Source organism: Xyrauchen texanus, chromosome 28 (genome assembly GCF_025860055.1).
Source record: "Xyrauchen texanus isolate HMW12.3.18 chromosome 28, RBS_HiC_50CHRs, whole genome shotgun sequence".
Taxonomy (NCBI): domain Eukaryota; kingdom Metazoa; phylum Chordata; class Actinopteri; order Cypriniformes; family Catostomidae; genus Xyrauchen; species Xyrauchen texanus.
This window is the reverse complement of record NC_068303.1, coordinates 668,202-694,760: the sequence shown is the minus strand read 5'-3', so window position 1 is coordinate 694,760 and position 26,559 is coordinate 668,202. Positions and strand designations below refer to the sequence as shown.

The following is a 26,559-nucleotide window of genomic DNA, read 5'->3' as shown; positions in this document are numbered from 1 at the left end:
AAGTGTAGATTTATAGTAGAAAATGACTTAAATATTGATCTGTTTCTCACCCACACCTATCATATCACTTCTGAAGACACGGATTAAACCACTGGAGTCTTATGTGAAAGTGAAAGTGTAGATTTATAGTAGAAAATGACTTAAATATTGATCTGTTTCTCACCCATCATATCACTTCTGAAGACATGGATTAAACCACTGGAGTCTTATGTGAAAGTGAAAGTTCAGATTTATAGTAGAAAATTACTTAAATATTGATCTGTTTCTCACCCATCATATCACTTCTGAAGACATGGATTAAACCACTGGAGTCTTATGTGAAAGTGTAGATTTATAGTAGAAAATGACTTAAATATTGATCTGTTTCTCACCCACACCTATCATATCACTTCTGAAGACATGGATTAAACCACTGGAGTCTTATGTGAAAGTGAAAGTGTAGATTTATAGTAGATGATGACTTAAATATTGATCTGTTTCTCACCCACACCAATCATATCACTTCTGAAGACATGGATTAAACCACTGGAGACTTATGTGAAAGTGAAAGTGTAGATTTATAGTAGATGATGACTTAAATATTGATCTGTTTCTCACCCACACCAATCATATCACTTCTGAAGACATGGATTATCCACTGGAGTCATATGTGAAAGTGAAAGTGTAGATTTATAGTAGATGATGACTTAAATATTGATCTGTTTCTCACCCACACTTATATCACTTCTGAAGACATGAGGGTTTGTGCATTGGTAAAGAAAATTACACATTTAAGGGATGTGAAAGTTTTATAGTTAGTTTTCTCATTTTAATTGACACTGCATATATTTTAGATGGTATATTTCACTGGCGAATCATGTTTGAGGTTTAATCAGCTTTTATTTTCATAAATTGGTTCAGACAATCCATGAAATCCATAAAACATCACTGATTTGACATGAGAAATCAAAATAAGCATTAAACTCCGAACGTTTATTATGAATGTGATTTCTCCAGATAAATCAAAGAAACTTCTAAGAGTTGGCGTTGGGACCCTTCTTCTTGCCGAAGGTGGGCACCACATTGACGAAGCGTCTGTTGTACTGGATGCGACGCTTGGCACGGCCGGTCTTTTTCTTCTTTTTCTCCTGTTTATCAACCTACAGTCGGCAGACACGTGAAATAATGGTGGATTCGTTGGAAAAATTCACATTTTAATGAACCAAACAAAATCAGAATAATAGTTCAATAATTGACTCACTTTGGGCGTCTGTCCTCTCACTTTACCGGCACGAGCCAGAGACCCGTGGACTTTACCTGAAGAATACAGACAGAAGCTGTGACTTACATGTAAAACAACTCACACGTGACAGGAGTGTCTGTTACACACTTTATTAATCAAGATAAACATTACTGTAGTTTCAGGTGCGGTAACATGAGACGGGCGATACCAATTATTTTCATTTCAACCCGATAAGTTCCATCAAGGCTAATATTCCCGATATCAATACAGACACTAAAAGACATTTTTATAATTTAAAATATAACCATTTAAAATATAATGTATAAATAAGTATACTAATTAAATATTTTACAAAATATAATAAATTATAATTAAATATCACTAAAAATAGAAATAATTATTACATTTGTAAAAGTATAAATAAATATAATGATTAAATATTTGTAAAAGTATAAATAATGTATTAATAAATATAATTAAATATTTGTAAAAGTATAATGCATTAATAAATATAATTAAATATTTGTAAAAGTATAACGTATTAATAAATATAATAATTACATATTTGTAAAAGTATAAATAATGTATTAATAAATATATTAATTAAATATTTGTAAAAGTATAATGTATTAATAAATATATTAATTAAATATTTGTAAAAGTATAATGTATTAATAAATATATTAATTAAATATTTGTAAAAGTATAAATAATGTATTAATATAATAATTAAATATTTGTAAAAGTATAAATAATGTATTAATAAATATAATAATTAAATATTTGTAATAGTATAAATAATGCATTAATAAATATAATAATTAAATATTTGTAAAAGTATAAATAATGCATTAATAAATATAATAATTAAATATTTGTAAAAGTATAAATAATGCATTAATAAATATAATAATTAAATATTTGTAAAAGTATAAATAATGTATTAATAAATATAATAATTAAATATTTGTAAAAGTATAAATAATGCATTAAATATAATTAAATATTTGTAAAAGTATAAATAATGCATTAATAAATATAATTAAATATTTGTAAAAGTATAATGCATTAATAAATATAATTAAATATTTGTAAAAGTATAATGCATTAATAAATATAATTAAATATTTGTAAAAGTATAACGCATTAATAAATATAATAATTAAATATTTGTAAAAGTATAAATAATGTATTAATAAATATAATAATTAAATATTTGTAAAAGTATAAATAATGCATTAATAAATATAATAATTAAATATTTGTAAAAGTATAAATAATGTATTAATAAATATAATAATTAAATATTTGTAAAAGTATAAATAATGCATTAATAAATATAATAATTAAATATTTGTAAAAGTATAAATAATGTATTAATAAATATAATAATTAAATATTTGTAAAAAAGTATAAATAATGCATTAATAAATATAATAATTAAATATTTGTAAAAGTATAAATAATGTATTAATAAATATAATAATTAAATATTTGTAAAAGTATAAATGTATTAATAAGTATAAATAATTGAATGTATAATAGTAAATTGAAAACTACATTTAGAAAGTTTTGTTTATCATTAACAACAATTACAGAATATTATCAATGTTTAACTATCCATTTAAAATAAACAAATCAAACATCACACAAATCCATTAAAATAAATGTGACATTTAGACTTTAAAACGAGTTAAAATGTCAAGTTAATATGAATCACTAACATCAAACCCCTCCCCCCTCAATTTCGAAACTTATAATATTAATTTTTTTCATGGTAACTAAATAATAAAATCACTAAGTTTTAGAATGAAAATTGTTATGCGGGGATCGATATTCTCAATACAACAAAGATGCTAATTGGTTTTGTGGATAAGTTTTCATATTCCACGTAGTCTTAATTAATATTGTCATAAAACCTTCATGTATAAATTGTACAAGCAAAATGCTGTTTACAATAGTTAATAATAAATTGAATTTGTATAGCGCTTTTCTCGAACTCAAAGTCGCTTATAAATTGTTTTACATGTAGTATATGTATTTTACACCACAGGACACGTCAACTAGTATTAAATATCAATTTGATAAGTATTACTAAAACTATATTTCCCCAATTAAAATGTCTTGCATATGTTTGAATAAAATACTCATGTGATAATGATGTAAAATATTGAGTTTTACCTCCCAACAGTCTGCCGGCGACCTCCAGTGTGCAGTGTTCAGAGATGCCACAGTTCAACAGAGTGACATCATCCTCCAGCGGCGCTCCAGACAGCAGAAGAACCTGATCCTCCACCGACAGACCCTCCAGAGTCTGAACATGAGTCTACAACAGCCCGACATATATTAAAGTATCTGAAAATAACCACATTAAACGGGTGCGAGCAGCCGAATACTTATAAAGTCTCACCTTGATGTCCTGGACAGTCTCGTGTCCGGACACCTCAAGGGTGTGCAGATTCTGAGCGCGCACAAACAGCTGCATATTGATCACTGAAACACAAATAAAACATATTTATGACACTAAATCAACATCATTGTCAGTAGACTGATTTGGGCTTTCAATGGACGACATCAGCACTGATATCTATAGTTTAAGGTTGATAATACAAATAAATACAATGCAGATGTAGGCTACACAATTACTGATTATTACACTTATTTACATAAAACTTTAAAAAGTGACATTAGACAGAAATAAGCGCTTGTTAATGGACCAGAGAGAGTTATCGGCCCATAACAGCAAAACAGACGATAACTAATCCTTAATACTTGTTTAATCAGACATGTTGTTTATAAACTCTTTCAAATATGGCAAAACTACCAAACTGAACACAAATCAACATCATGCTTTAACATAATCATAATATAACCTCTACAATAACTGCTAATGTTCGTGTTAGACCGCATATATCCACTTATAGACATAAAACTTTACCAATGCATCCATATGCATATATAATATTAGCGATATAAACGGTCTTAAACGATATTTAAGGTTTCAAAATCGCATCCGTGTCGCGTGCGCGAAACCCATATGAGCCACACGAGCGCACGCGGAGCAAATAAACACTAGTAAAGTGATTATATTAAAAGTTCGGTGAGCTGGATATCAATCAACGACATGTTAAAAGCTTACAACAGATGTTCGACTGTTAGCTGTGTTTATTGAAAGCGTTTAAACATGATAAATTAGTGATTTGTTAACAGGCCTTACGTCTTTCGATGCTAGTCGATCCGCAACGGGACGAGAAAAGGACAGTGCGCATGTGCGAAGCGAAGAACTATGGGAGGACAGTGTCGTCAGAGGCCGAGCCACGCCCATATTGAATTTCTATCAGGTCAGTGGTCGTGTCTAGAAGATAACCCCACAGTTACCTAAAGTATCGCGAGAGCCGCATTGAATAACACACCGTTTTTTTTTGTGTGCTTATATCGATTCCTTCAGAAACCCTAATCCTATACCTAACTTTAAACTTTAACCCTAAACCTAACCTTAGTAACAGCGAATGATACTCTTGCGAGCCGGGGGTTATCTTCTAGACACAGCCCAACCAGAGGCTGTTTAGCAGAGAAGGGCCACTTCTATTAAAATGAATGGGAGAAATGAGAACGCTCAACGGCGGCCAACGGTCAACGGATGTCCCGCCTTACAGATTAAAGAGCCAATCACCTTTTAGATGCAGACATCGACTGTCAATCAACTGTAGAACGCGCATTAGCGCATATACTATACTATATTTTATAGTATATCTGAGGTAAAGTAGCACTATTTATGATATCAGTATTGTCAGATTTTATTGCAGATTTAAAATATGTTCTTGGATTGTAATCTTGACAAACCGTTTTTGAGATTTCTGTCTTTCCCCATTCAAGTAGACAGGGTCTGCACTTGCAGACTGGAAATAGTGGTTTTGAATAAAGCATTTGCCAAACGAATACATTTAAATGTAATGGAAATAGTCTCTTGAGAGCATTCAAAGCATGTCAGACAGTGGACTGACTTGCTAGAAAGACTTTGAGATTGCTCATTAAATATTTTTGATTAACAACCTTTTTATATTTGCAAAACACTTTATACATAAATGCAGATTTTCAAACCTCCTATTATATATTGTATTTAAGAATTAATTAAAATTATATTAAGAATCCCTGAATAAAAAAAAAAAAAAAGCAAAACAAACTAAACAAAACATATTAAAATCAGCAGTAAAATCAGACAACACTGGAGTCATGAATGGTGCTTCTTTACCTCAGATTACGCTGAAAAACGCATTTTTTCCAGTATAGCTAATGAGTTAAATAGCTTTTTGAGTTGATTGACACGCGATGTCTATATCTAAAAGGTGATTGGCTCTTTCACCAGTAAGGCGGGACTTCCTGTCTACATCCGTTGACCGTTGGGTGTTACAATTTCTTCCAATCATTTTTATAGAAGTGGCCCGTCTCTGCTAAACAATCTCTGGTTATGAGTCGTATTTAGAAATGACTGCTTCAAAACCAAAGTTTTGGCTTTTTTGTATAGATTTAAAACTATTTTATGACTTCTTGTTCTCTACTTCGAAGAATTAGAATCAGAATCCTTGTAAAGACAAGTTATCTGTAATTTCTTTACATTATTATTTTCTGTTTTTCATCACATAAAATTGATTTTTTTAGGCCCAAAAACAGAACAATAGGGTCTCTGTAACTTCAAAGAATTATTATAATTTTTTTTCAAGGTTTTCGATACTTTTGGGGTACTTAACATGCATGAAAACTCTTGAAATTGGGTGGGTGCAAGCCAGACAACTTTCATACTCACCGTCATTAGCTCCGCCCAACAGGAAGTCATCCATTTAGGATTTTCTGAAAATTACAAGCTCTGAACTTTTAAATACTCCTCCTTAGGGAGTTCATTAAACGGTTCAGCACATCTAGACAACATTATGCCATGACATCGAAGATGCTAAATTGTAAACAGATTTTTGATAGATCAAGCGGTGTTGTTATGACAAGGCATTAATGGTGAAAAATGGGAAACAGGAAGTGTCTCAAATCTTCTACGTGCAACGTGTGATTTAGATAAAAATGTTGATGTATGTTTAGTCTTCGAGGCTAATAACATGGATGGGACTATTTTGGGTCATGGTCAAATCGCCACCAACCGGCTGCAGAAAGTGTGGCTCTTACAACAGACCTCTTATAATGATTTTATATTGTCACTATTTAAATGCATAATTATTTTTCATTTAGTCACGAATCGTCTTTGCTGTAAATCCATTGTATGGTTTTTAATTTCAAAATAAAAGCAAAAAACAAACAAAAGAGTTAAGAGGATCTCTATTCAAATTGACATTTTATTTTCTTTTATAATGCTAATGGAGTGGTGGTGGTCTAAGCACATAACTGGTACTCAGAAGGTTGCTGGTTCGATCCCCACAGTCACCACCATTGTGTCCTTGAGTAAGACACTTAACTCCAGGTTGCTCCGGGGGGATTGTCCCTGTAATAAGTGCTCTGTATAATACACTGGTACTCAGAAGGTTGCTGGTTCGATCCCCACAGTCACCACCATTGTGTCCTTGAGTAAGGCACTTAACTCCAGGTTGCTCCGGGGGGATTGTCCCTGTAATAAGTGCACTGTATAATACATTGGTACTCAGAAGGTTGCTGGTTCGATCCCCACAGTCACCACCATTGTGTCCTTGAGTAAGACACTTAACTCCAGGTTGCTCCGGGGGGATTGTCCCTGTAATAAGTGCACTGTATAATACATTGGTACTCAGAAGGTTGCTGGTTCGATCCCCACAGTCACCACCATTGTGTCCTTGAGTAAGACATTTAACTCCAGGTTGCTCCGGGGGGATTGTCCCTGCAATAAGTGCACTGTAAGTCACTTTGGATAAAAGCATGTGCCAAATGCATACATGTAAATTTAATACAATTAAATGAGTGCATTAATTTATTATCTGCATATTAATGTAAAGTTTAATTTAAATATTAACTTGAATATGTTCCAAAGAGCATCTTGTGTACAAAGAGCTCAAATGCTTAATATCACTAAATTACTTTGACCAGAAATTGTCATCATAAACTTTAACATTTTAAAACAATGTTATTTCCAGGTTTAAATGTGAAAAAAAATAAAATAAAAAAAATAAAAATTTTAATGAGGCCTCAGACTTTGTCCAAATCAGGGGTTTTTTGGACAACGGCATTCGTGTAAATAACAATGGAGTCATTCCTCATTTTAGACAAACGTTCTATTGTTGCATATATGCATTATGAGCTCTAGTTGCTTTACAATGCGCTATATAATGTATTATAGGGAGCAAAGTTCACATAGCAACACGGAAATAAAACTTGTAATTTTATAAAAAAATTAAAATAATTATTACTTAAATTTTTGGGTGATTCCTGGTTAATCTTTCAAGCAAACCGGGTTATTTCTTCAGCTTGAAGGAAACCGAAGATAAAGTAACAATTAAGTAATTTGTTACAAAAGAGCTGCGGTTTCATTTTATACCGAACCGTCGCAAAAATTCTCAATTCAAAAGAAATACCTGAAATTGTGTAGTTGAGGATGTCAATCTCTTTATTATGAAACCAAATTAAAATAAAAAAATGTTTCTCTCTGAACACAAGATCACATTGAGAGCAGAGCTGAACTCCTTCCATACCAAATCTTTCAACTAACGAATTCAACTTCCAAAACACAAATTAAACTCACTTGCACTTTTACAGAAGGGGAAAATATGCTCAAGGTATCTTTCAACATGCCAGAAAACACACAACAAAGTCTGAGTCAGTGTGAGAATGATGAAGCTGAATGAACGGGTAAAAAGATCAAACGGGTCGCTGTAGTCCGTTATGTGGGGGGTGGTGGGTAGTACTGGTTATACTGGCCGTACTGGCTGTATGGACCCCACGAGTTCTGACTTCCCCATGAATTATATTGCTGGAAAAGAAAAACACATTAACAATGACACACGCATACTAAGATCATGTCTTGTGTGTAACTCACATGTGCAGCAGCTCACCTGATACCAGTTGTTATAGTTGTATCCTGCTTGGTTGGCCTGCATGTCCTGCATCATTTCACCGGAGGCTGCTGATTGGTCATCTGTCCGTTGTCTCTTTGCATCCGGCTCCTGTGAGCTGCGTGGGGAATAGACAAGATCATATTAAATGCTTGTGTATTTGCTAATAAAATGTATTAAGACTTGGAGAATCAATCAGCAAAAACAGATTAAAATTAATGTGCCAAGTCTTTGACAGGGCAAACACACCGGGGACTCTTATTTTGAAATGCTGTGCATCACTGCTTCCAACAGCTGATTTAAACCGATAAGAGAATTAAAATATGCACTTTTACGATAATCCACAATGTATCACAATATAGACACTTCTAACACACTGTCATAATCTACAGTGTACCATCAGCGATCGCTAGTCAGAATTGTCCAGTACTCGCTAACGGCGGACCGCTCTGCAACAGGAGCATTGCCGCATCTTTGAAGGATACAGCACACACATTTATTTCATTCCTATCGTTCTCAAGTTTAACGCTCACATTAGGACATGGCGCGATTCCCGTCTTTCGGCCCGCACACTTATGACATCTTTAAATAACAATTACATTTTTTCAAATATAATGCTGCATAAGAGCATCACAAGTGTGAGATATTGCTTAAATAACATCATAAAAATCACTATTTATTATCATTAATGGTAGTATTAAAGTGAATATCGCTTCACTATACAGTAGTGTTATATTTCTGTCGTACTATTTTCCATTTAAATTGAGCTTTTATTTTGGAGCCAGTTTCGTTTCTGTTTTTTAAACAGACGTTTTCGCCTCCTGAAAAGCTGTCCGCTACGTGACAGTGATTATTAAACTGCAAACAGCTGCTATTTAATTAAATAAAGATGTAGTCAGAAATTGGCCATCTGCTCTGCCCAGTGCGCACGTGTGAGCCAAAGGGGCTCGTCAATACTGATAGAAAGAAAAATGCACCAACCAGAATGGCATGACACCGCAAAACTCACCAGCCAAACAGGAAATGTGCCCGCTTTTGGCGCTTGGTGGGTGTTACTTTTAGACCCCGACTATAATAATGCATCCAAACATCCTTTGAGTTTTTATACTATTAAATGTTGGTCTTTAGATTCTCAAATGCAGGTCAGCAGCATAACTGCATGTGTGATTGTAGCTCACCCGTTCTCTGCTTTCCTCTTTGTTGAGTCTAGCTCCTTTACCAGCTTGTGATGTTGATCGTATGCGGCCACAAGCCTGTGAACATAAAACCAATTATCTCTCAATAGTTAAACAGAAGTACCCGACTCTGCATGTCACTATAAGTCAGGGGTGCACACACTTTGTGTGATGATCTACTTTTAAATGAGCAACTCAATCAGATCTACCAACTAAAAAAACACAGTTTCATTTAAAATAAGAAAATGCTTGTTGGGACTACTGCATGTATCCCTACATGGAATTCATGTTCTAATTAATAAACAAATATATAATAATGTTCAATGTTGATATCATTCAGTTTTAACACTAAACCCAAAACACCTACAGCACAATAGATTCAGTGTTGCCAACTATTTTCAATGGAAAGTAGCTAAAGCCTGCTCGAAAAGTAGCTAAATGTTGCCAGATGACGTCATGCGTCATTAGCATATTAATGACGTCATCGCGTCGTATTTGCATTCTGCCTAATTTGTCGGTACTGTAGCCTACTTCAGTTTATAATAACGGTTGTCTCCCCTAAACCGTGCTCATACTGTTTTTATGTAAGTATATAGCCGAATGTCCAGTAAAACGGTTCTCAATTACATATTTTCTGTTAGACAACGGAACGGAACTTAGCTAACGTTACATGTTTATGAGTTTGAAGAAGGTTTATTGTTGTGTTTGGATAAGTAAAATGTATAGAGTCTGTAAATATACGATCTGAAGTCGGAGAGTTCAGAAACCGAACCGAATGAACTAAAACTCTGATTAGTAGTGAATATAAGCGCATGCCAAGAAAAAGCGGTCAAATTAAATGTTTTGAATTAAAACAAAGGAGAAGGCAGCTGCTATGTGATCACTGATTGGTCCCTGCTAACACAGCCTGCACATGCGCAGCTCATTCATGTCTATGTCCGCTGGCGTGCAGTCAACGGAATGTGCTGCTCCTCTCAGCCGCTCACTGAACAGAGCAGACGCAGCGGGGAAGTAAGACCTCACGCTTGCAGTACTGGCGATATTTGGAATTTGGAAAGTTGCTAAGGTTTGTCCAAAAAGTCACTAGATTTGTCACTAGTCGCTTTTTTGAAAAAAATGTCGCTAAAGGGGTCTGAAAAGTCGCTAAAAATAGCGACAAAGTCGCTAAGTTGGCAACAATGAATAGATTACAATAGCAGGGCATTTACCAGTAAATATTGAGCAGGCCATGTTTTGTTTATTCAGTTGCCATGACAACTAGGGTTTAGGCTTGGTAAAAAACCCTAGTTGTCATGGCAACTGAATAAACAAAACCTCGCCTGGTCAATATTTACTCGTCAAGTTAAAGTCAGACAGAAACCAAAAGAAGGAAAGACATTTATTTTTAGTAAAATTTAACGAAAGTACATTTAAATTTTGTGCGATCGACTGGTAGATCGCGATCGATGTATTGGGCACCCCCGCTATAAAGCATGCGAAGGATGTGCTGCACTCACACATTAATGTCACTGCAGAAGTCCTCGAGAAACTCGACTTTGCGTTGTGAGAAAGTGACGCGTGACTCCAGTGCCATCAGGCTGCCGAGCGCTTGGTCAAAGCACGCAATGATGTCCGCTTCATTCTGCTGAACGTCTCCACTGTATTCCAGCTCCAGCAGGTTCAGGTACAGCTTTGGGTTCGTCTGCAGTGTGAAAACAAGAAGCGTTTCGAGGGGTGGGTGAGATGATGCACAGCCGGATGTTATAGCAATATTAACGTATCTTTAGAACAACACGCAGAATAAGACCAGGAGACATTTAAAGGGATTTCAATATCTGTACCTCATCTTTCTCGATGGCATCCATCAGAACTTTCTTGGCCTTTGCGATGCTCTTCTGCGCCTTCAGCAGCTGTCTGGCCAGTTTCACGGCGTAAAATGACGACTCGCTGCCGCTCTTCCCGTTCGTGATGGCATCGCGCAACAGGGCCTCCGCTTCATCCAGGTTGCCATGACGACGCTCGAGACTCACCCTGCGTAACCGCACCATGGCCAATCCAGAGACCGCCGCCTCTAACGCTTTCAAAATCCTGCGGGCCTCGTCAATGTTCCCTGTACATACAGAAGTTAAAAGGCTCATTACATAAACTGAACATTCATAAGTGCACCTCAAAGACTTTTGCTGCTGTAACTTTAATACATTCAATGGTTAATTATCCATCAATAACAGCCTCATCGTAGAGAGACGGCGGTTCTGACACCTGTCCCGGGCAACATCGCTCCTATGAGGAGAAGAACCAGGTGTGCTTGAGGTCAGTATTAGGCAAATGACTTCCTGTTTTTGGTCCGTTTAGACGTCTTTGGTCCATGCTGCATTCATATATCAGTCGAACCGCACCAGAGTTCGTTTGGAAGTGAACAGAGACCCACTATTCATCTCGGTCCGCTTGTTTGGTGCGCACCAAGGTTCGGATGGCAGCGTTCACACTTGTTCAAATGACCCGCACTAACAGAGCGATCGCACCAGAGTTCGTTTTTTTAATCGAACCAAACCAAGAGTGAACACCCCCCAAGTTTTAATCATTAAATTTTGACTTCTGAAACTTGCAGTTTCCATAGTACATTTTCCCGATATCACAAGATTGAGGAAATTTGGATTCGACATGATAGGAGCCCATTAGTGCAAGGCGATACGCAAAAAATATCTTCAATAATCGCCTTAAATATCCCGATGTCTGATTATATCGTCAACCCCTCTGCCGAGGGTCACTTAATCGTTTTGCTTTAAAAATAAATGCATTTATTGAAACACAAACTTAATTCAAATTGCATTATTAACTAAACGAAAAACAGCTATTAAAATAGTGATCAAAAAACATTTCCCAAATCCAAACATTTCCCATCTCCAACCGCCCCATTTACCATCACGCAAGCATTCGTCTATGACAGGGGTGGGCAACTATTTTAAGAGGCCACATCGGGCTGTAAGTAGTGCATGGGGGGGGGGCACATTGCATTACTTTTGAGAAACAATGTTCTACATTGATTTGGTTTTTGTATCTTTTAAGCCCAGAAATTATTTTCTGAAGTGTATCTGACTAGTGAGACTATTCTGCAATTGCCTGAAGTATTGTATAGCTCTACATATGTAGATACTTTTCTATCAGGCATTAAAAAAAAGTGAGAAAAAAAACCCCTGAGCATGTTAAATGCTTATGGAGACGCACGCATTAGGTCTCAATGCATGTTACCTGAAATATTCAACGAAAAATAAAAACACTTACAATTAATGAGCCGCGGGGCACATTAAACCACGTGGAGGGCCTGATCTGAGTTACCCATGTCTGGTCTATGACAACAGGTGACAGATTCCTAAAAAATAAGCCAAAATAGCCTAATAATGACTAAAGACAAGAGGTGGACTGTTAATATCGGTTTTACAGATCAATCGTGTCAAGGGTTACTTTTTGGAACTTTTGGTTATCTGAAAAAATCTATGTCAACAGTTGCCGATGGATTCTTCATTTTGTAATTTCAAAATAAGAGTCCCTGTTGTGGTGGGCGAAAGCACACAACTGGTACTCAGAAGGTTGCTGGTTCGATCCCCACAGTCACCACCATTGTGTCCTTGAGTAAGACACTTAACTCCAGGTTGCTCCGGGGGGATTGTCCCTGTAATAAGTGCTCTGTAAGTCGCTTTGGATAAAAGCATCTGCCAAATGCATCAATGTAAATGTGTTTCGGCCTTGTTTATACTTAAAAGTCCTGCGTTATGCACCAAAAAAAAAAATTCTAGTTATTATTGGGATTTTGGATGAATAAAAATTTGCATCTGGGATTTTATTCATTTTGGAATCCCTCTTTGCCCGCCATAGTAGAGAATAATTTTTTTTTATAGAAATCGATCGGAGATTAAGCAGTTATCAGCATGTCCCACCACCTCAGCAGCCCTCTTCATTGTGGGTAAATCACTCGCATATGCAACAATATTTCACGCCATGCGACTTAAATATATATTAGCCACTGGCGAGTAAATATCCCAACTTGACTCGCCAGAGATTGAGTTGTGTAGTGGTGAAGAACATGAAATTGAGCACCGCGATCCTTTTATTGAAAAAGAAACTGGATTCAGTCTCGTCTTTTACAGCGTGTTGTGCATCGCGAGTGACCTGAAGGAAATTGACCTTATTTGGATGGAGGGTCCGGATCTGTCGTGATCGCCCCATCACTGTAAGTTCAGCCGTGAAATACCCGATATTGCATTTAACGACGTCAACTCATTTTGAAAACAGGTTTTGAAAGGAATGGTTTAACTAAAATCAAAGCATGCTACAAACCAGTACCGCTGTCAGATAGAAGGTAAAAGTGTTGCAAAACTTGAGGTTGTAGATTTGAATGAGAATAAATATTTATCGATACACAACGCAAGTAAAAGTATCCTTTTGCTTTGTTACATGTATTTTGTATCCAAAGTTGAGACCCAGGCACCCCATTTTCATTTCATGTGTCTTTTAAAATCCTTTGTTATTTCAGTTGATCAAAAACATAAAAACATTATTTCTAATCATTAATTGCACAGAGTAAAAACCACCGTGCAACATCTCTCTCATTAATGTGTGCTGCGCTTATTCAACTGTAAACACTTCCTTGCAGGGTAGCCATTCTCTTAAAGAGACAGTACCAATTTAGTGCTTGCTATACTTATCAATGTAAGTATTTACTATGCAAAAGCCTGCTTGGTTACATAGAGGAAAGCTGACGACAACAAATATCATGTCTCTTATCATTCTCAAGATATAAGTTCATGATTAAATATGCACTATTTTTGAGCGGGAGTTTCTGTAAGAATCAGAAACTAAGGACCATAAAATCAACTGTCTAAAAAGACAGCCCAGTTGACCATGTGACTGAAAATCACTTCTGATTGGTGCAGGACACCTTTGGGGATGCGGCCAATTTCAGTTTCAGAAGAACACACTTCTCTGCCTCGTTGCTGCTTAGAACAGGACTCTCTGCTCTCTGACTCTCCTCTCTGGAACCGCACGTTGCCATGTAGGGTCCAAGGAAAACTCGGGATGCGAAGTCCCGATAAGGAAGCGTCGCTCTCTATGGTTCACAAACACCCTATGAGTCGCGGATACGATCTCTGTTTCATGACAGCTATCCTCCAGAAACAGTAATTGAGTTATTTGTGCAGGAGTACAAATGAAAACATGCAATATCAAAACGGGACTTTTATTATGAAAACATGCGATATCAAAACGGGACTTTTATTATGAAAACATGCGATATCAAAGCTGGACTTTTATTATGAAAATATGCGATATCAAAACGGGACTTTTATTATGAAAACATGATCGCCAGATGAATCTAGTTGAACACACTTGGGTCAATCGTCGTAGTTTTATTCATAATAGTCGAGCAGTGCCGTCAGATTTAGTGTCGTCTTGAGAGGCGGAGCTTAATTTTACTCTGAACACTTCCAGAGATTTTACAGAGATTAAAGCTGCAGGAACTCATTTATTATTATATCATCTTCAGATTAGAAACGAAACTTCTTTAGACTCGTGACTTTGAGCACATTGTGTTTCTGGGGTGTCTTGACACTTTTATTATTGTTTATAAACATGTTCAGCACAAAATATTCACATTACTATAAACTTCAGCTTCTCTAACTTTAATAAATAACAACAAATATTAATTCTGAAACATGTGAAATAAAGTCCAAAGTGTCTCTTTCAAAAGACACCACAACTGTGTCCAAACTCCAAACGGTCCCAAAAATACAACCATTTCAGTTCAGGTCATTGTCATGCTTTGTGCTCAGAAAGGGGGCGTTCAACAACAGGTTAAAGCTTTATCGAGTTTTAAATCAACAAAAAGGACCTTCCCAATCTAAACCTAACCGATAGAAAAAGCAAATGTGAGATGAAAAACACATCCACGTCATTTTGCGGTGCTTCTATGACACTTTGGGTTCACGTGATGGACTCGTGTGCTCTTCAGGACTCGTACCCGCTCCGTTACATCACAAACGCAACGCTACCCTCAGTCGAGCTACCTCGAAATATGATCATATGAAAATGAGTCATGCGCTATAAGTGTTTAAATGTCATAAGATAGCGTTGTGTGAGGAACAGGGAGAAAAGTAAGTGTTTATGCACTGATAATCTGTGTATGTAAGCAGCTGCCATAACAACACATCTAGAGTTCTGGCAAACAAATGTGCCACTCGTTATTTTCATGCAAATGTTTGCCAGAAGTTTTCAACTCTTCACCGGTAGTGATGAACCCAAAACACTCCATTGATGGACAATATGTTGCAAGTTGGCCTCAACGCTCATTTGCATTTGAAAATGATCAGTGGCGAATCTGCGGCGAGTTTGTACGGGTCACTAGGTTTCGGAACAGAACCGAATTCTCCTCTCAGAAGGACTTTTGGATAAAACTACAACAGCAGACGGTGTAAAGCGCTGTTCACGTACCTAAGAAAAGTACTCAGGTGAAATGAATAATGTGCTAAAGTCTACTTTTGCAAATCATGTTGACGGCGGTGACCTTTTGACTTTTTACCTATGGTGAGAATAGTAATTATGCTGCTGTGACCCTTATACACGACCCCTGAGATTCTGCTCCATCAGTCTGTTCCTCATTAGTGTCTCTGCGAGGAACTCTATTAGCTCGCTCTCTCTCTCTCTCTCTCTCTCTAAATTGCATCACAGTCAAATGGTTTCATATTATTATATATAGAAATGGCTGGCGAGATAAAATAACTTTCTCTTTAGCAATAATAAATATATTAATTTCTCCAGTACTGACAGCAGAACCGATAACGTCCGAGCTTACCAAAGCCAGTCCTTCACTAGCCTATAGTGCGCTGGCATCTTTTTTTTATTACTTATTTCTCTGCATTGAGTGACAACCCTCTCAAATATAAGACACACAAACAGAACAAATAAAAGTCTCAGACTCACTTGCTTACTTATTGTGACATGATAGCAACCCTTCTGCTGTGATAATGCAACTTCAACTACGCTATCAATATCCAAAGTAGCCGAACGTCAAGTCGCCCATCACGTTTTTTTCTCGAAGTTGGCAGTAACATATCAAAGGTTTTAATTAAATGTAAAGAAGTTATACAAATTTAATCCTTACCGTTTTCTCCAAGGAACTTAGCTCCTTCCTTAGGCACTGGATGAGGTCTGCTCACTCTGCTGGAAAATGACTCTAGGGGCAGCGTGCGTCGAACACATGTTCCACAACAACACTAGGCTGCCCACAGATGCGCCTGCCTAATAATCGGCTTGATATACTTGGATAGTGGCCGATGCCGATTATGTTAAAAAATGCTAAAAATCGGCCAATTAATCGGTCGACCTCTATCCACAACATTAAAAACACCTGCCTCATATTGTGTAGGTCACCCTCATGCCACCAAAATGGCACCAACCCACATCTCAGAACTGCACGCCTCTGAACAAACAGTGCACCAGGCACGGACATTGACAGATTTTTTTTTTGTCTGTTCTTAAAAATATAATAAATTGTGTTTCTTCAATCATATGTCTTTGTGTTCATCAGCATTTCTTGTCCTGTGTTACTCTGAGATGTCTTAAAGGTCGCCAACCTCGGTTGCGGGTAGATGAGCAAATATTTCCCGCTCATGAAATACCCATATATACAGGACCTGGACTCGGCCTGGTTGCATTTAATCATCTGTCATTGAGTGTCAAGTCATCATCGTCCTATCGGCTAGAGCACTTTAAAATCACAGTTAAAGTCTTCACCTTGCTGCTCCTCAAACGCCGCCCAGAGGAGGTGAACGGCAGGTTTCTTGGGCAGGTGGATGCTGCAGGCCTTCTTGTAGATGTGCCTCACTCCTTCAGTGCTGTAGCTCTCCAGATACTTGGCGTACTTCAGAGAAAAAGCAGGACAGGAAAGAGGAAGTGACAGAGAGGACATAACAGAAGAACAGGGAAAAGAAGACATAAACATTAAGCTTTCATTTCAAATCCCCGCACCGCTGAATTTCCATTGACAAGATCGTTTTGAGAATTTCTGTTTTAAACCCATCAGCACCTTCATGGAACCAATAAGATAAGTTTCTTTAAGGTAGAAGTAGACGGAGAGATGCAACGTAGTTGGCAAATGCTGCGGGTCAAATCTTGTGTGGCAAGCAGGGCCATCCCCTAATATAACAGATACAGTCAAATATCAACGTTACACGCAAAGAGTGCAGGAAGTGTTACTGTGGAAGTGAAGATATCGTTGATGGGGAAGCAAAGGGGTGCACAGAGGAAATGATGCGGACTACGAAAGGGCAGTCTAACTACCTTGATCCAGAACTCCTCGTAGAGGGCGCAGGCGATCAGGCAGCGCTCAAACAGAATCACGACGCGCTCCGGTGTGCCGTTCTCCAGCTCAAAGTCAAGGTACTCTCTCCAGTTGCTCAGTTGGGTCTTCTCCAGCGCTTTCACGTGGAAGTATGGACGCTTGATCTAGAGGAGCACAATGAGAGTTTAGAATATCTGAAATATAAACGGTCACCCATGACACCATTCTCCAACATCTGTCAATAAATGAATGCAAATTAAAGAGTTCTGGGTGTTGGCCAGGGTGTACTATGCAGTTGCTAGGGTGTTCAGGGTGTTGGACAGGGCATATGCCATGCAGTTGTTAGGGTGTTGGCCAGGACATATGCTATGCAGTTGTTGTACTGTTCAGGGTGGTTGCTAAGGTGTTCTGGGTATTTGCAAGGGTGATACTATGTGGTTGCTAGGTTGTTTTGGGTGATTCCTAAGGCATTCTGTGTGCTTGACGGGGTGTTGCTATGCAGTTGCTAAGATGTTCTGTTAGGTTGCTAGGGCATTGCTATGCAGTTGCCAGTGTGTTCTGGGTGTTTGCCAGGGCGTTGCTATGTGGTTGCTAATGTGTTCTAAAAGTTTGCCATGGTGTTGCTATAAAGTTGCTAAGGTGTACTGCATGGTTACTAAGGTGTGCTGGATATTTTCAAGGTTATTACTATGCAGAGGCTAAGGTGTTTTGGGTGGTTGCTAAGGTGTTCTGGGTGTTTGCCAGGGCAAATGCTAGGGTGCTCTGGGTGGTTAACCGGGTGAGGCTATGCAGTTGCTACAATGTTCTTTTAGGTTACCAGGGTGTTTCTATGTGGTTGCTAAGGTGTTCTGGGTTCTTGCCAGGTCATTGCTATGCAGTTGCTTGGGTGTTTACCAGGGTATATGATATGTAGTTGCTAGAATGTTCTATTAGGTTGCCAGGGCATTGTAATTGCCAGGGTGTTCTGGGTGTTTGCAAGGGCATTGCTATGCAGTTGTTAGGGTATTTAGGGTGGTTGCTAGGGCATTTTAAGTGGTTACCTGAGCATTGCTATGCAGCTGCTAGAATGTTCTGTAAGGTTACCAGGGTGTAACTATGTGGTTGCTAAGGTGTTCTGGGTGGTTGCCAGGGCATTGCTATGCAGTTGCTAGAATGTTCTGGGTGGTTGCCAGGGCATTGCTATGCAGTTGCTAGAATGTTCTGGGTGGTTGCCAGGGCATTGCTCTGCAGTTGCTAGGGTGTTCTGTGTTTGCCAGGGCTCTTGCCAAGATGTTCTGGGTGGTTGCCAAAGCAGTCTAAAGCATATTCAAAATGTGTAGTGTTGGGGGGCCCTCCAGGACAGGTTCGGGAAGCACTGTGCTAGAATGTTCTGAGTGGTTGCCAGGACGTTGCTAGGATCTTATGGGTGAATGTTATATTGTTTCTAGGGTGTTCTGGGTGGTTGACAGGGCCTTGTTATGCAGATGTTAAGGTGTTATTGTTGGTTGCAAGGGTGTCATGCAGTAAATATGGCGTTGCTATGTGGTTGGTTAGGCGTTTTGATATTTGATTAGTAGATACAAATCGGTTGCTAGGTTGTTTTGGGTGGTTGTAACTATAAGTGGTTGAAAACTCCTTTTTGAAGTACTCACCCCCTCTTCAAAGGCCCAGCGCTTGCTGACTTCATGCTCATTTTGGTTGAACATCTCCTGCCGTGTCTCGATCACTTTATGTCTCATGTTCTCGATCTCCGTCACTCTCTAAAGAGCAAAACAAACCATCTTGAGTCATGACATCATGAAGGCACATACAACTTATCTCGTCTGATGTCCAGCTACACAAAGTGTTTACATCACCCTGAGTTTGACAGAAACAGTACGCAGTATGCACACCCAGTGAATCAGCTGTGGCCCAAGCCCTGGTGCTGGGAGGGGTTGGGGGACGGTGTCATTTCGTCCCAAGTCCCTGATTGGATGTCAACCTGGACCCTCAGGTTTTCACTGGCTGCTAACGGAAAGACACCTCTTCAAACCTGTACAAGTTTTACTTGTCTCCAGGATCAGGTAGGGCCCTCCCGACCTCTGGCATGTTTAGAAACCCCACAGACAACAGGTGGCACTCACCTTAGCAGGATCGGGCAGGTCCTCTGTGCCCGGTGGCAGTTCTTCACCAGGAGCCTCGTCTCCATTGGGTTTATTAGCATTGGCCAGTTCCACTCTGAGCTGCACAAACTCTTCTTCAGACAGGAAGTGCTTGGGGTTGTTGTTCTGAACGTGCTCTTTGAACCTAGAAAGTGACCGCAGTTAAACCATAACGTAAGCAGATCTGCCGTGCAATCACTGTAATAACAATAAAGCGTGTAGGGAGTACGTACTTCTGGAAGTGTTGCGAGTACAGCTGTGTAGGAATGCAGAGGACACGGTCATAGATAGCGGTGACATTGGCCAGCTTCTCCAGCTCCAGCTCCCAGCCGACATACGCTTCCCACAAACGGTCAGAACGGAAATCTGTACCACAGGCGAGGACTGCATGCTCATAGGACCTGAAAGAAAGCATCCAGGTCATTTGAGTGCTACAATATTTCCACTGCATATATTAAAAATAATACCTTTTATTAATTCAGGGTGTTAATTTTCTACAAAGCAAGACAGAGGGGTGTACATACGCTCTGATGCGATTTTCCGCCTCTCCATCGCTGGTGTCTTGGTTCTCTCTCAGGAACGTGATGTAATGAAGCCAAAGGTCAACACTGAGCGGAATGGCCTGAAGACCTCGTCGATACACCTGAGGAAAATGACATTCAAATTCAATACATTTGTGCAATGCTTTTTACAACATGACATTCTCCAACAGCTTTAAAAAGAATAGAGATGAAATCACAATTAAATATTTATTTTAACCCTTTACTGTCTGAAGGTGTTTTTAAAGATTCTGTTTCAGTTGCATACCCAAAATTAGAGGCTTATCGCTCGACAAGAAGAAAAAAAACAGCGAGGGTATTATTGGTATCATTGTAAAGAAAATGTTTCACATTTTTTAACGACATAGATTGAGCCATTCTGAGACACTCAGCTTAAGAATCTGTTTAAAAAAAAAAAAAGAAACCAAAAATGTACTTTTTATATATATATTATATATCTCTGGGTGTAAATAAGGTTTTGTTTTTTTTTTTTTCTGGTCACGTCAACTGTATCTGAGAAAAATGGTGCGTTTATACAACAAAGCAAAAGTTATCATTACAAAAATAATTGATCATAGTGTCCAAAAACATCTCCAAACAAATAAAAGATAATAATTGTACATAAGAACTAATTACACATGCAAACACAACAATGACTAAAGGTTTGCATAGCATGCACACATGATTTTAGTCATGAGATTTCACAGAATGAGTTTCATTCTGTGTCATTTGAGTCATCATTGAGTCTGTGTCGTGTATTTGGCGCCATCTCCTGGTGGTCATATGTAACATTGTGCTTCATGTGGATTATCTAATGATCTATACATCTGATTATCTTGTGTGTGGACTCCATTGAAAGATAATCACAGACTCTAAATAATCATATGTGACATTTTATGTTTCGTTTATGTTTCGTGAAGTTAGAAGCAAAAAAGCAGCATATAAATCAACACCAACATAACTGTCAAACACATATACTTCGCTATTACTCGCTAATAGTAATATGTTGACGCAAGTAAAAAAAAAACAATTGAATAAACAGACATTTTTAAGTGAAACCTTACGTACCTCATCTGCAACCTGAATGAAGCCATTTTTCTTCTCGATATCTGCGTATTTCTTCCAATATCCATAACAGTATGGATAGTGTAGGAAAAACGCGTCAAACGCCTTCCTTGAAGCCACCAAGTGATTCTGAAAGTTAAAAACATCTCATTATAAACCAACATATACCAATACCATTTTTTATTTAATAGCATTTTCACAACAAGGCATCTACTGGTACCTCTTGTTCAACATATTGCAGAAGGTAAACCCAGCCGTTGAAGTCTTCAGGATCATCTTCCACAACCTTATAGAGCCTCTCATACTCTAAGGGATGTTCAGGCTCTTGTGCCTCAGTCGAATCTGTGGCTGGTTCTGCTCCCTCTTTGGGCACGTCCTCAAGCTCCATGTTCGAAGGGCTCTCTGAGTCGCCGGCCGCCTGCTCTGCTGATTGGTCCGTATGCTCTCCATTTGATTCTGACAGTTGTGCGACTGCCTGCACAGAGTTATCTAGACTGGGGTCTGACTCACTGGACTTCTGGTTGACGTCATCTGCTGCAGTTTTAATATGGTCTATCGAGTTGAGCTGGTGCTGTTCAGTGGCGATCGCCTGTGGCACCTGATCGCATTCTTGACCTTCTGGGTTTGCGACAGGAACCTGCACTGTAGTCCAGTCAGGAGCGGTGAGATCTGTGCCATAATCGGCCCCCGTAGCTTCCATAGTGTCGCCACTGTAAGGAGGATTTGTGTCTAAAATTCCCATCATGGGATCACCTGAAACAGACAGATCGAAATAATTAATCCTTTAGTTCATATTTGTTTGTATGCATAATAAAGAAAAATGGGAAAATGCTAATTTCAAATGGCATTTACTTTAAAATCCTGAGATCCCAGAAATGGACCTGGCTTTGGTTTAGTTTCAGATATTGAAACGGCCTAAAGTTGATTGTTTTCTAAGGTCCATGGAACAACTGATGACAAGCATACACAAATGGTTGGCAAACGGGTCAATGCTGTGGCGCTAACATTTTTGTCCAGATCTAACAAATTACCAAAAAATACATAAATGCAATTCTCTTCAAAAAAATTACTAATGATTAACTTGTTCTGGATTACTGAGTTCAAAGTCATTTAGAGATTTATTCTGGGGCTTAGTCAAAAACATAATGTGGTGTAACCAGTCCAGCATGAAGGCAGCCGTTTTGTCGTCATGGGACCAAAAAAACAAAACAAATCAAAAACCGTTAGGCCCTGAAGACTGTGTAAAGTAAAAAATAAAAACAAATATATATTTATGAAAAGGCACATTTTGTGAATTTTATCAAAAAATTAACACTTTGAAAAAATATGTCTGAAAACTTGTTTTGTTTTTTAAATAATGATCAAGTACGCTCGCATATTTTCAAGATCCAAGGAACGTATTTAAAGGAATATTCCGGGTTCAATACAAGTTAAGCTCAATCGACAGCATTTGTGGAATAACGTTGATAACCACAAAAAGTAATTTCGACTCGTCCCTTATTTTCTTTAAAAAAAAAAAAGCACAAATCTGTAAATCTGTGTTCCAGTGAGATACTTACAATGGAAGTCAATGGGAACAATTATATCAGGGTTTATATATGATACATTCCTGATATTCAATAGGCTATTTTGAACAATCATCTAATCTAAAGCATCACCATCACAACTGCATTATGTCCTGCTTAATTGTCCAGCAACTTTTAATGACAAAGAGAACTTGAATGTCATCTAAAATTAATTTTAGTATCAAAATGCAATTTACATTTTATGAAGAAGCTCAGCAAATGCAATCTATGGTAGATGGTTAGATTTAAAATATTTAAATGTTTTTAAAATATCCAAAAGCTTGTTTTCTGAAAGTGAACTCCGCATTGGACAAATTGTTCTGATAGTTTATAGTCTTGAGAAAAGTCTGGAACATTCTGAGAACGTCATTCATCCGACTTCATTAATCTACAGGACAGGGTAAAGCTCATTTAAGTTTGTGTCAAGAAAAGGCAATTATATTGGCCAAAAAAAAAAAATCGTTTGGCAATTTATTTTTTTAATTTAATGCTTTAATCATTTGGTAATTTAATACAGGGAATTCTGCATGGCATGTTTTCAAAAGTAAGCTAAACAATAATTTAATAGAATTGGGCTATATGTAAAAGTACACTGAAGTTTTTCTCCTATTATTGTGTATTTATTTTACATTTAAAACATTATTATGCACAAAAATTATTTATTTTATATTGTGGGCTAATTCCATGACTGCTGTATATTATTTGGAATAGTGTGGAAAAGAAACTTTAATAAATAAACTGATGCATGATCAAATCAAAAACAGTGGCCATTCATTTGTTCTCCTTGCACTTATCGATGACCGGTGGATGATACGAGTGTCATGATGCAGATGTGTTTGCACATCTTAAGACAAATCCATAACAGTGTAATGTAATGAACTTCATGTACAATTAATTGACTTTCAAGGATGTATACCTTGTCATCATCATTAACACAGGCTAACAATTGGGGTAATTTATGATGTGACACTATATTTTTGCATGATTGCTTCTTTTCTAGACTAAATGTTTTTTGTAGCATTTGAAGTGTCGACAGAGTTTGTGCGATATTTCATTAGCGATAAATTGTGATTCCATCAGGTATTTCGGAAACGTTTTGTTGCAAAAATACTTGGATGGAAATGTAGTTAGGGGGTATTTTATAGATTGTCCCCATTCACTTCCATTGTAATAACTTTCAGTTGGTTGTTTACAGCCAGTGTTGGTTAATTTACGCCAAAAAAGTAATTACTAACTACTAATTACATCTTCTACAGTGTAATTAGATTACTGTACTAATTACTCTGTCTGAAATGTAAATGCATTACTAATTTGTAATTACTTTCTAAAAACCTGATCTCTATAATACAGTAAACAGAGAATAGGGGAAAAGCTTGTATTTGCTCCATAGGCTAAACATGAGAATATTGGCGCCATCTGGTGGAAAAAATTAAAATGAAAAATTTGAAGCCAGGGCTCTGGAATGAAAGCATAATATCACAGAATTCATGATTTTATGCTTTAATGGCTCTGGGATCAAATAAAGCAGTTTTAATGAGTTTCAATGGGGTCATTATTATTACACTCCTGAGTGTAACTATTTTGTCTGTTACAGATGTATTATAGGAACTGAGGTTGAAATATGAAAATTCCTCCCAAAATACACACCTTTGGCAACATGTATGCCACTGGCAAAAAAAAACACCAAAGATGAAAAAGATAAAAATGTCCTGAAGGTCGAACAAGGGTTAAAATCACTATTGTTTTATATAGAATTGTTCTATACCCTATACCTTATTTAACACAATTAAATCAACAGTATACAGTAACTAGTTAAATTACTGAAATTAAGAAAAAAATAAAAGTAAAAACTTTTCAAGTGTTTATGAAACTAATATGTACTCAAAGCTTAAATTCCTAATAACTTGTTACTGGAGTTATCGCTTATATTAATGACCCGTACAGTATTTTACAGATTATATTATTATTAAGAGCATCTGCATCCAGATTAATAATTGTGTTTCGATTAATAAGTGTATACAATCAAATCAGACCTGTATAGACTTGTACTCAAACTCACAAACATGCATTAACACTAAACACGTAAACATGTCGTTCGTGTGTATTAATGGCTTCCGGGTCAAACGACACGATGACGCGTCGAACTTAGTTTAAAAACATTGCGGGCCGATATCTTCGTTTATTTTCCTCAAAGCTGGGTTCAAACGCGACGGAACCCATTCAAATATGTTTAAGAGCGTAAATTGGAAGCAAAATCAACAAAAAATTATTTAAAATAGCCTGTAAACCCGCCTTCGAGTCCAACTGTCTGTTTTCGGCCTGCTAGCTGATGTCGACTCGACGCCGTTCATTTAGTTTCTTCAGGACAAAACCACAGGGAGCGAACATGCAGTGCTGGAAATCCGTGATGGGGTGGATACTCACCAGAGTCTTCCATGAAACTGGGTTGAAATAGCAGGTAATTTGGTAACTTCTTCGAAGTTGTATGTGTTTGATAAACATGTGGTCTTCAACAACCGCTGCGTCGCGCGATCAGAGAAGGACAAGAATATTTTGCGCCTGCGCACTGCGGTATTAAAGATAATTCATGGCTGTGTCTAGAAGGTAACCACGTCTCGCGAGAGTCTCATTTGCTGCTACTAATGTTAGGTTTAGGGTTATATTTAATGGTAATGGTGAGGTTAGAGTTAGGTTTAGTGGTAGGTTTAGGGCTTTAAATAAACATAAAAAACAATGTGTGTGTGTGTGTGTGTGTGTGTGTGATGTGTGTGAGAGAGAGAGAGAGAGAGAGAGAGAGAGAGAGAGAGAGAGAGAGAGAGAGAGAGAGAGAAACGTTCAATGTGGCTCTCGCGAGACTTTTGGCAACTGGGAGGTTACCTTCTAGACACGACCAAAATACATAGAAAAGACGAGTTTCGTTAAATAATAAGTATTTCGTAAACAGTTTTGGGTAAGTTACTCTAAAAAACTACTACTATTACTACTAATTACATCTTATACAGTGTAATTAGATTACTGTGTTAATTCATGTCTGAAAATGATTGCTAATTACTTTCTAAAAACCTGATCAAACTCAACCAGATGAAAACTGTTCTTTTAATTCTTTCAAGTAAATCATATAAAATCAAATAAATTATTCATGAACTGGCCAAAGAATTTAAGGGGGCAGCGTTAAATTAGAAAACAAATATTGAACATTAGACTTTGCATTTCGATTTTAAATTCACCATTGTTTCATATATAATTGTTCTGTGGTCTATACAGTATTTAAAACGATTACATTAGAAGTAACTGTAATTAAATTACTGAGTAATCCCTTACTTTACTTTTTTCTTTTTTTACTTTTTTTCAATGAAAAAGTAATTTAATTACAGTAATTGATTACTTGGTAATGCGTTACACCCAACACTGTTCGTAAAGTATCCGATAGATGGTATTTCATGGCCCAGGCTATAAAATTTACATTTAATACATTATAATATTTATTTCAACCTACTGATGTACAACGTATGACTTGTTTACCTTGAAAACATTATACAT

General features: G+C 37.2%; 2 protein-coding genes and 1 long non-coding RNA gene across 3 annotated transcripts; 1 reads left to right on the top strand and 2 right to left on the bottom strand.

Annotated features, from left to right (window-relative positions):
* Window positions 1-859: 859 nt before the first annotated feature.
* Window positions 860-4,522, bottom strand: LOC127621896 (FAU ubiquitin-like and ribosomal protein S30). Its single transcript, XM_052095688.1, has 5 exons — window positions 4,440-4,522; window positions 3,633-3,715; window positions 3,404-3,548; window positions 1,241-1,296; window positions 860-1,139 (listed from the first exon to the last, which is right to left on the bottom strand). The coding sequence occupies exons 1-5, from the start codon at window positions 4,489-4,491 to the stop codon at window positions 1,014-1,016; spliced, it is 462 nt and encodes a 153-aa protein (XP_051951648.1). The 5' UTR covers window positions 4,492-4,522; the 3' UTR covers window positions 860-1,013.
* Window positions 4,523-6,573: 2,051 nt separating this feature from the next.
* Window positions 6,574-16,179, top strand: LOC127621899 (uncharacterized). The gene is made up of 3 exons (XR_007967915.1): window positions 6,574-6,686; window positions 6,810-6,993; window positions 12,986-16,179. It is a non-coding gene; the product is annotated as an uncharacterized LOC127621899 (long non-coding RNA).
* LOC127621865 (pre-mRNA-processing factor 39-like) lies at window positions 7,606-25,575 on the bottom strand. Its single transcript, XM_052095640.1, has 14 exons — window positions 25,444-25,575; window positions 21,675-22,207; window positions 21,458-21,583; window positions 20,375-20,493; window positions 20,084-20,251; window positions 19,833-19,995; window positions 19,362-19,469; window positions 17,730-17,894; window positions 17,184-17,310; window positions 11,240-11,508; window positions 10,916-11,100; window positions 9,423-9,497; window positions 8,245-8,362; window positions 7,606-8,162 (listed from the first exon to the last, which is right to left on the bottom strand). The coding sequence occupies exons 1-14, from the start codon at window positions 25,454-25,456 to the stop codon at window positions 8,073-8,075; spliced, it is 2,259 nt and encodes a 752-aa protein (XP_051951600.1). The 5' UTR covers window positions 25,457-25,575; the 3' UTR covers window positions 7,606-8,072.
* Between the last annotated feature and the right edge of the window lie 984 nt (window positions 25,576-26,559).

Coding starts and splice junctions, on each gene's coding strand:
- LOC127621896 (XM_052095688.1), bottom strand. CDS start 4,491: ATGCGCACTGTCCTTTTCTCGTCCCGTTGCGGATCGACTAGCATCGAA. Junction 3,549..3,632: donor AGACTGTCCAGGACATCAAG/GTGAGACTTTAT, acceptor GGGCTGTTGTAG/ACTCATGTTCAGACTCTGGA. Junction 1,140..1,240: donor TGAGAGGACAGACGCCCAAA/GTGAGTCAATTA, acceptor TGCCGACTGTAG/GTTGATAAACAGGAGAAAAA.
- LOC127621865 (XM_052095640.1), bottom strand. Junction 20,494..21,457: donor TCATTCAGGTTGCAGATGAG/GTACGTAAGGTT, acceptor CATTTTCCTCAG/GTGTATCGACGAGGTCTTCA. Junction 19,470..19,832: donor ACCTGCCCGATCCTGCTAAG/GTGAGTGCCACC, acceptor TTTGCTCTTTAG/AGAGTGACGGAGATCGAGAA.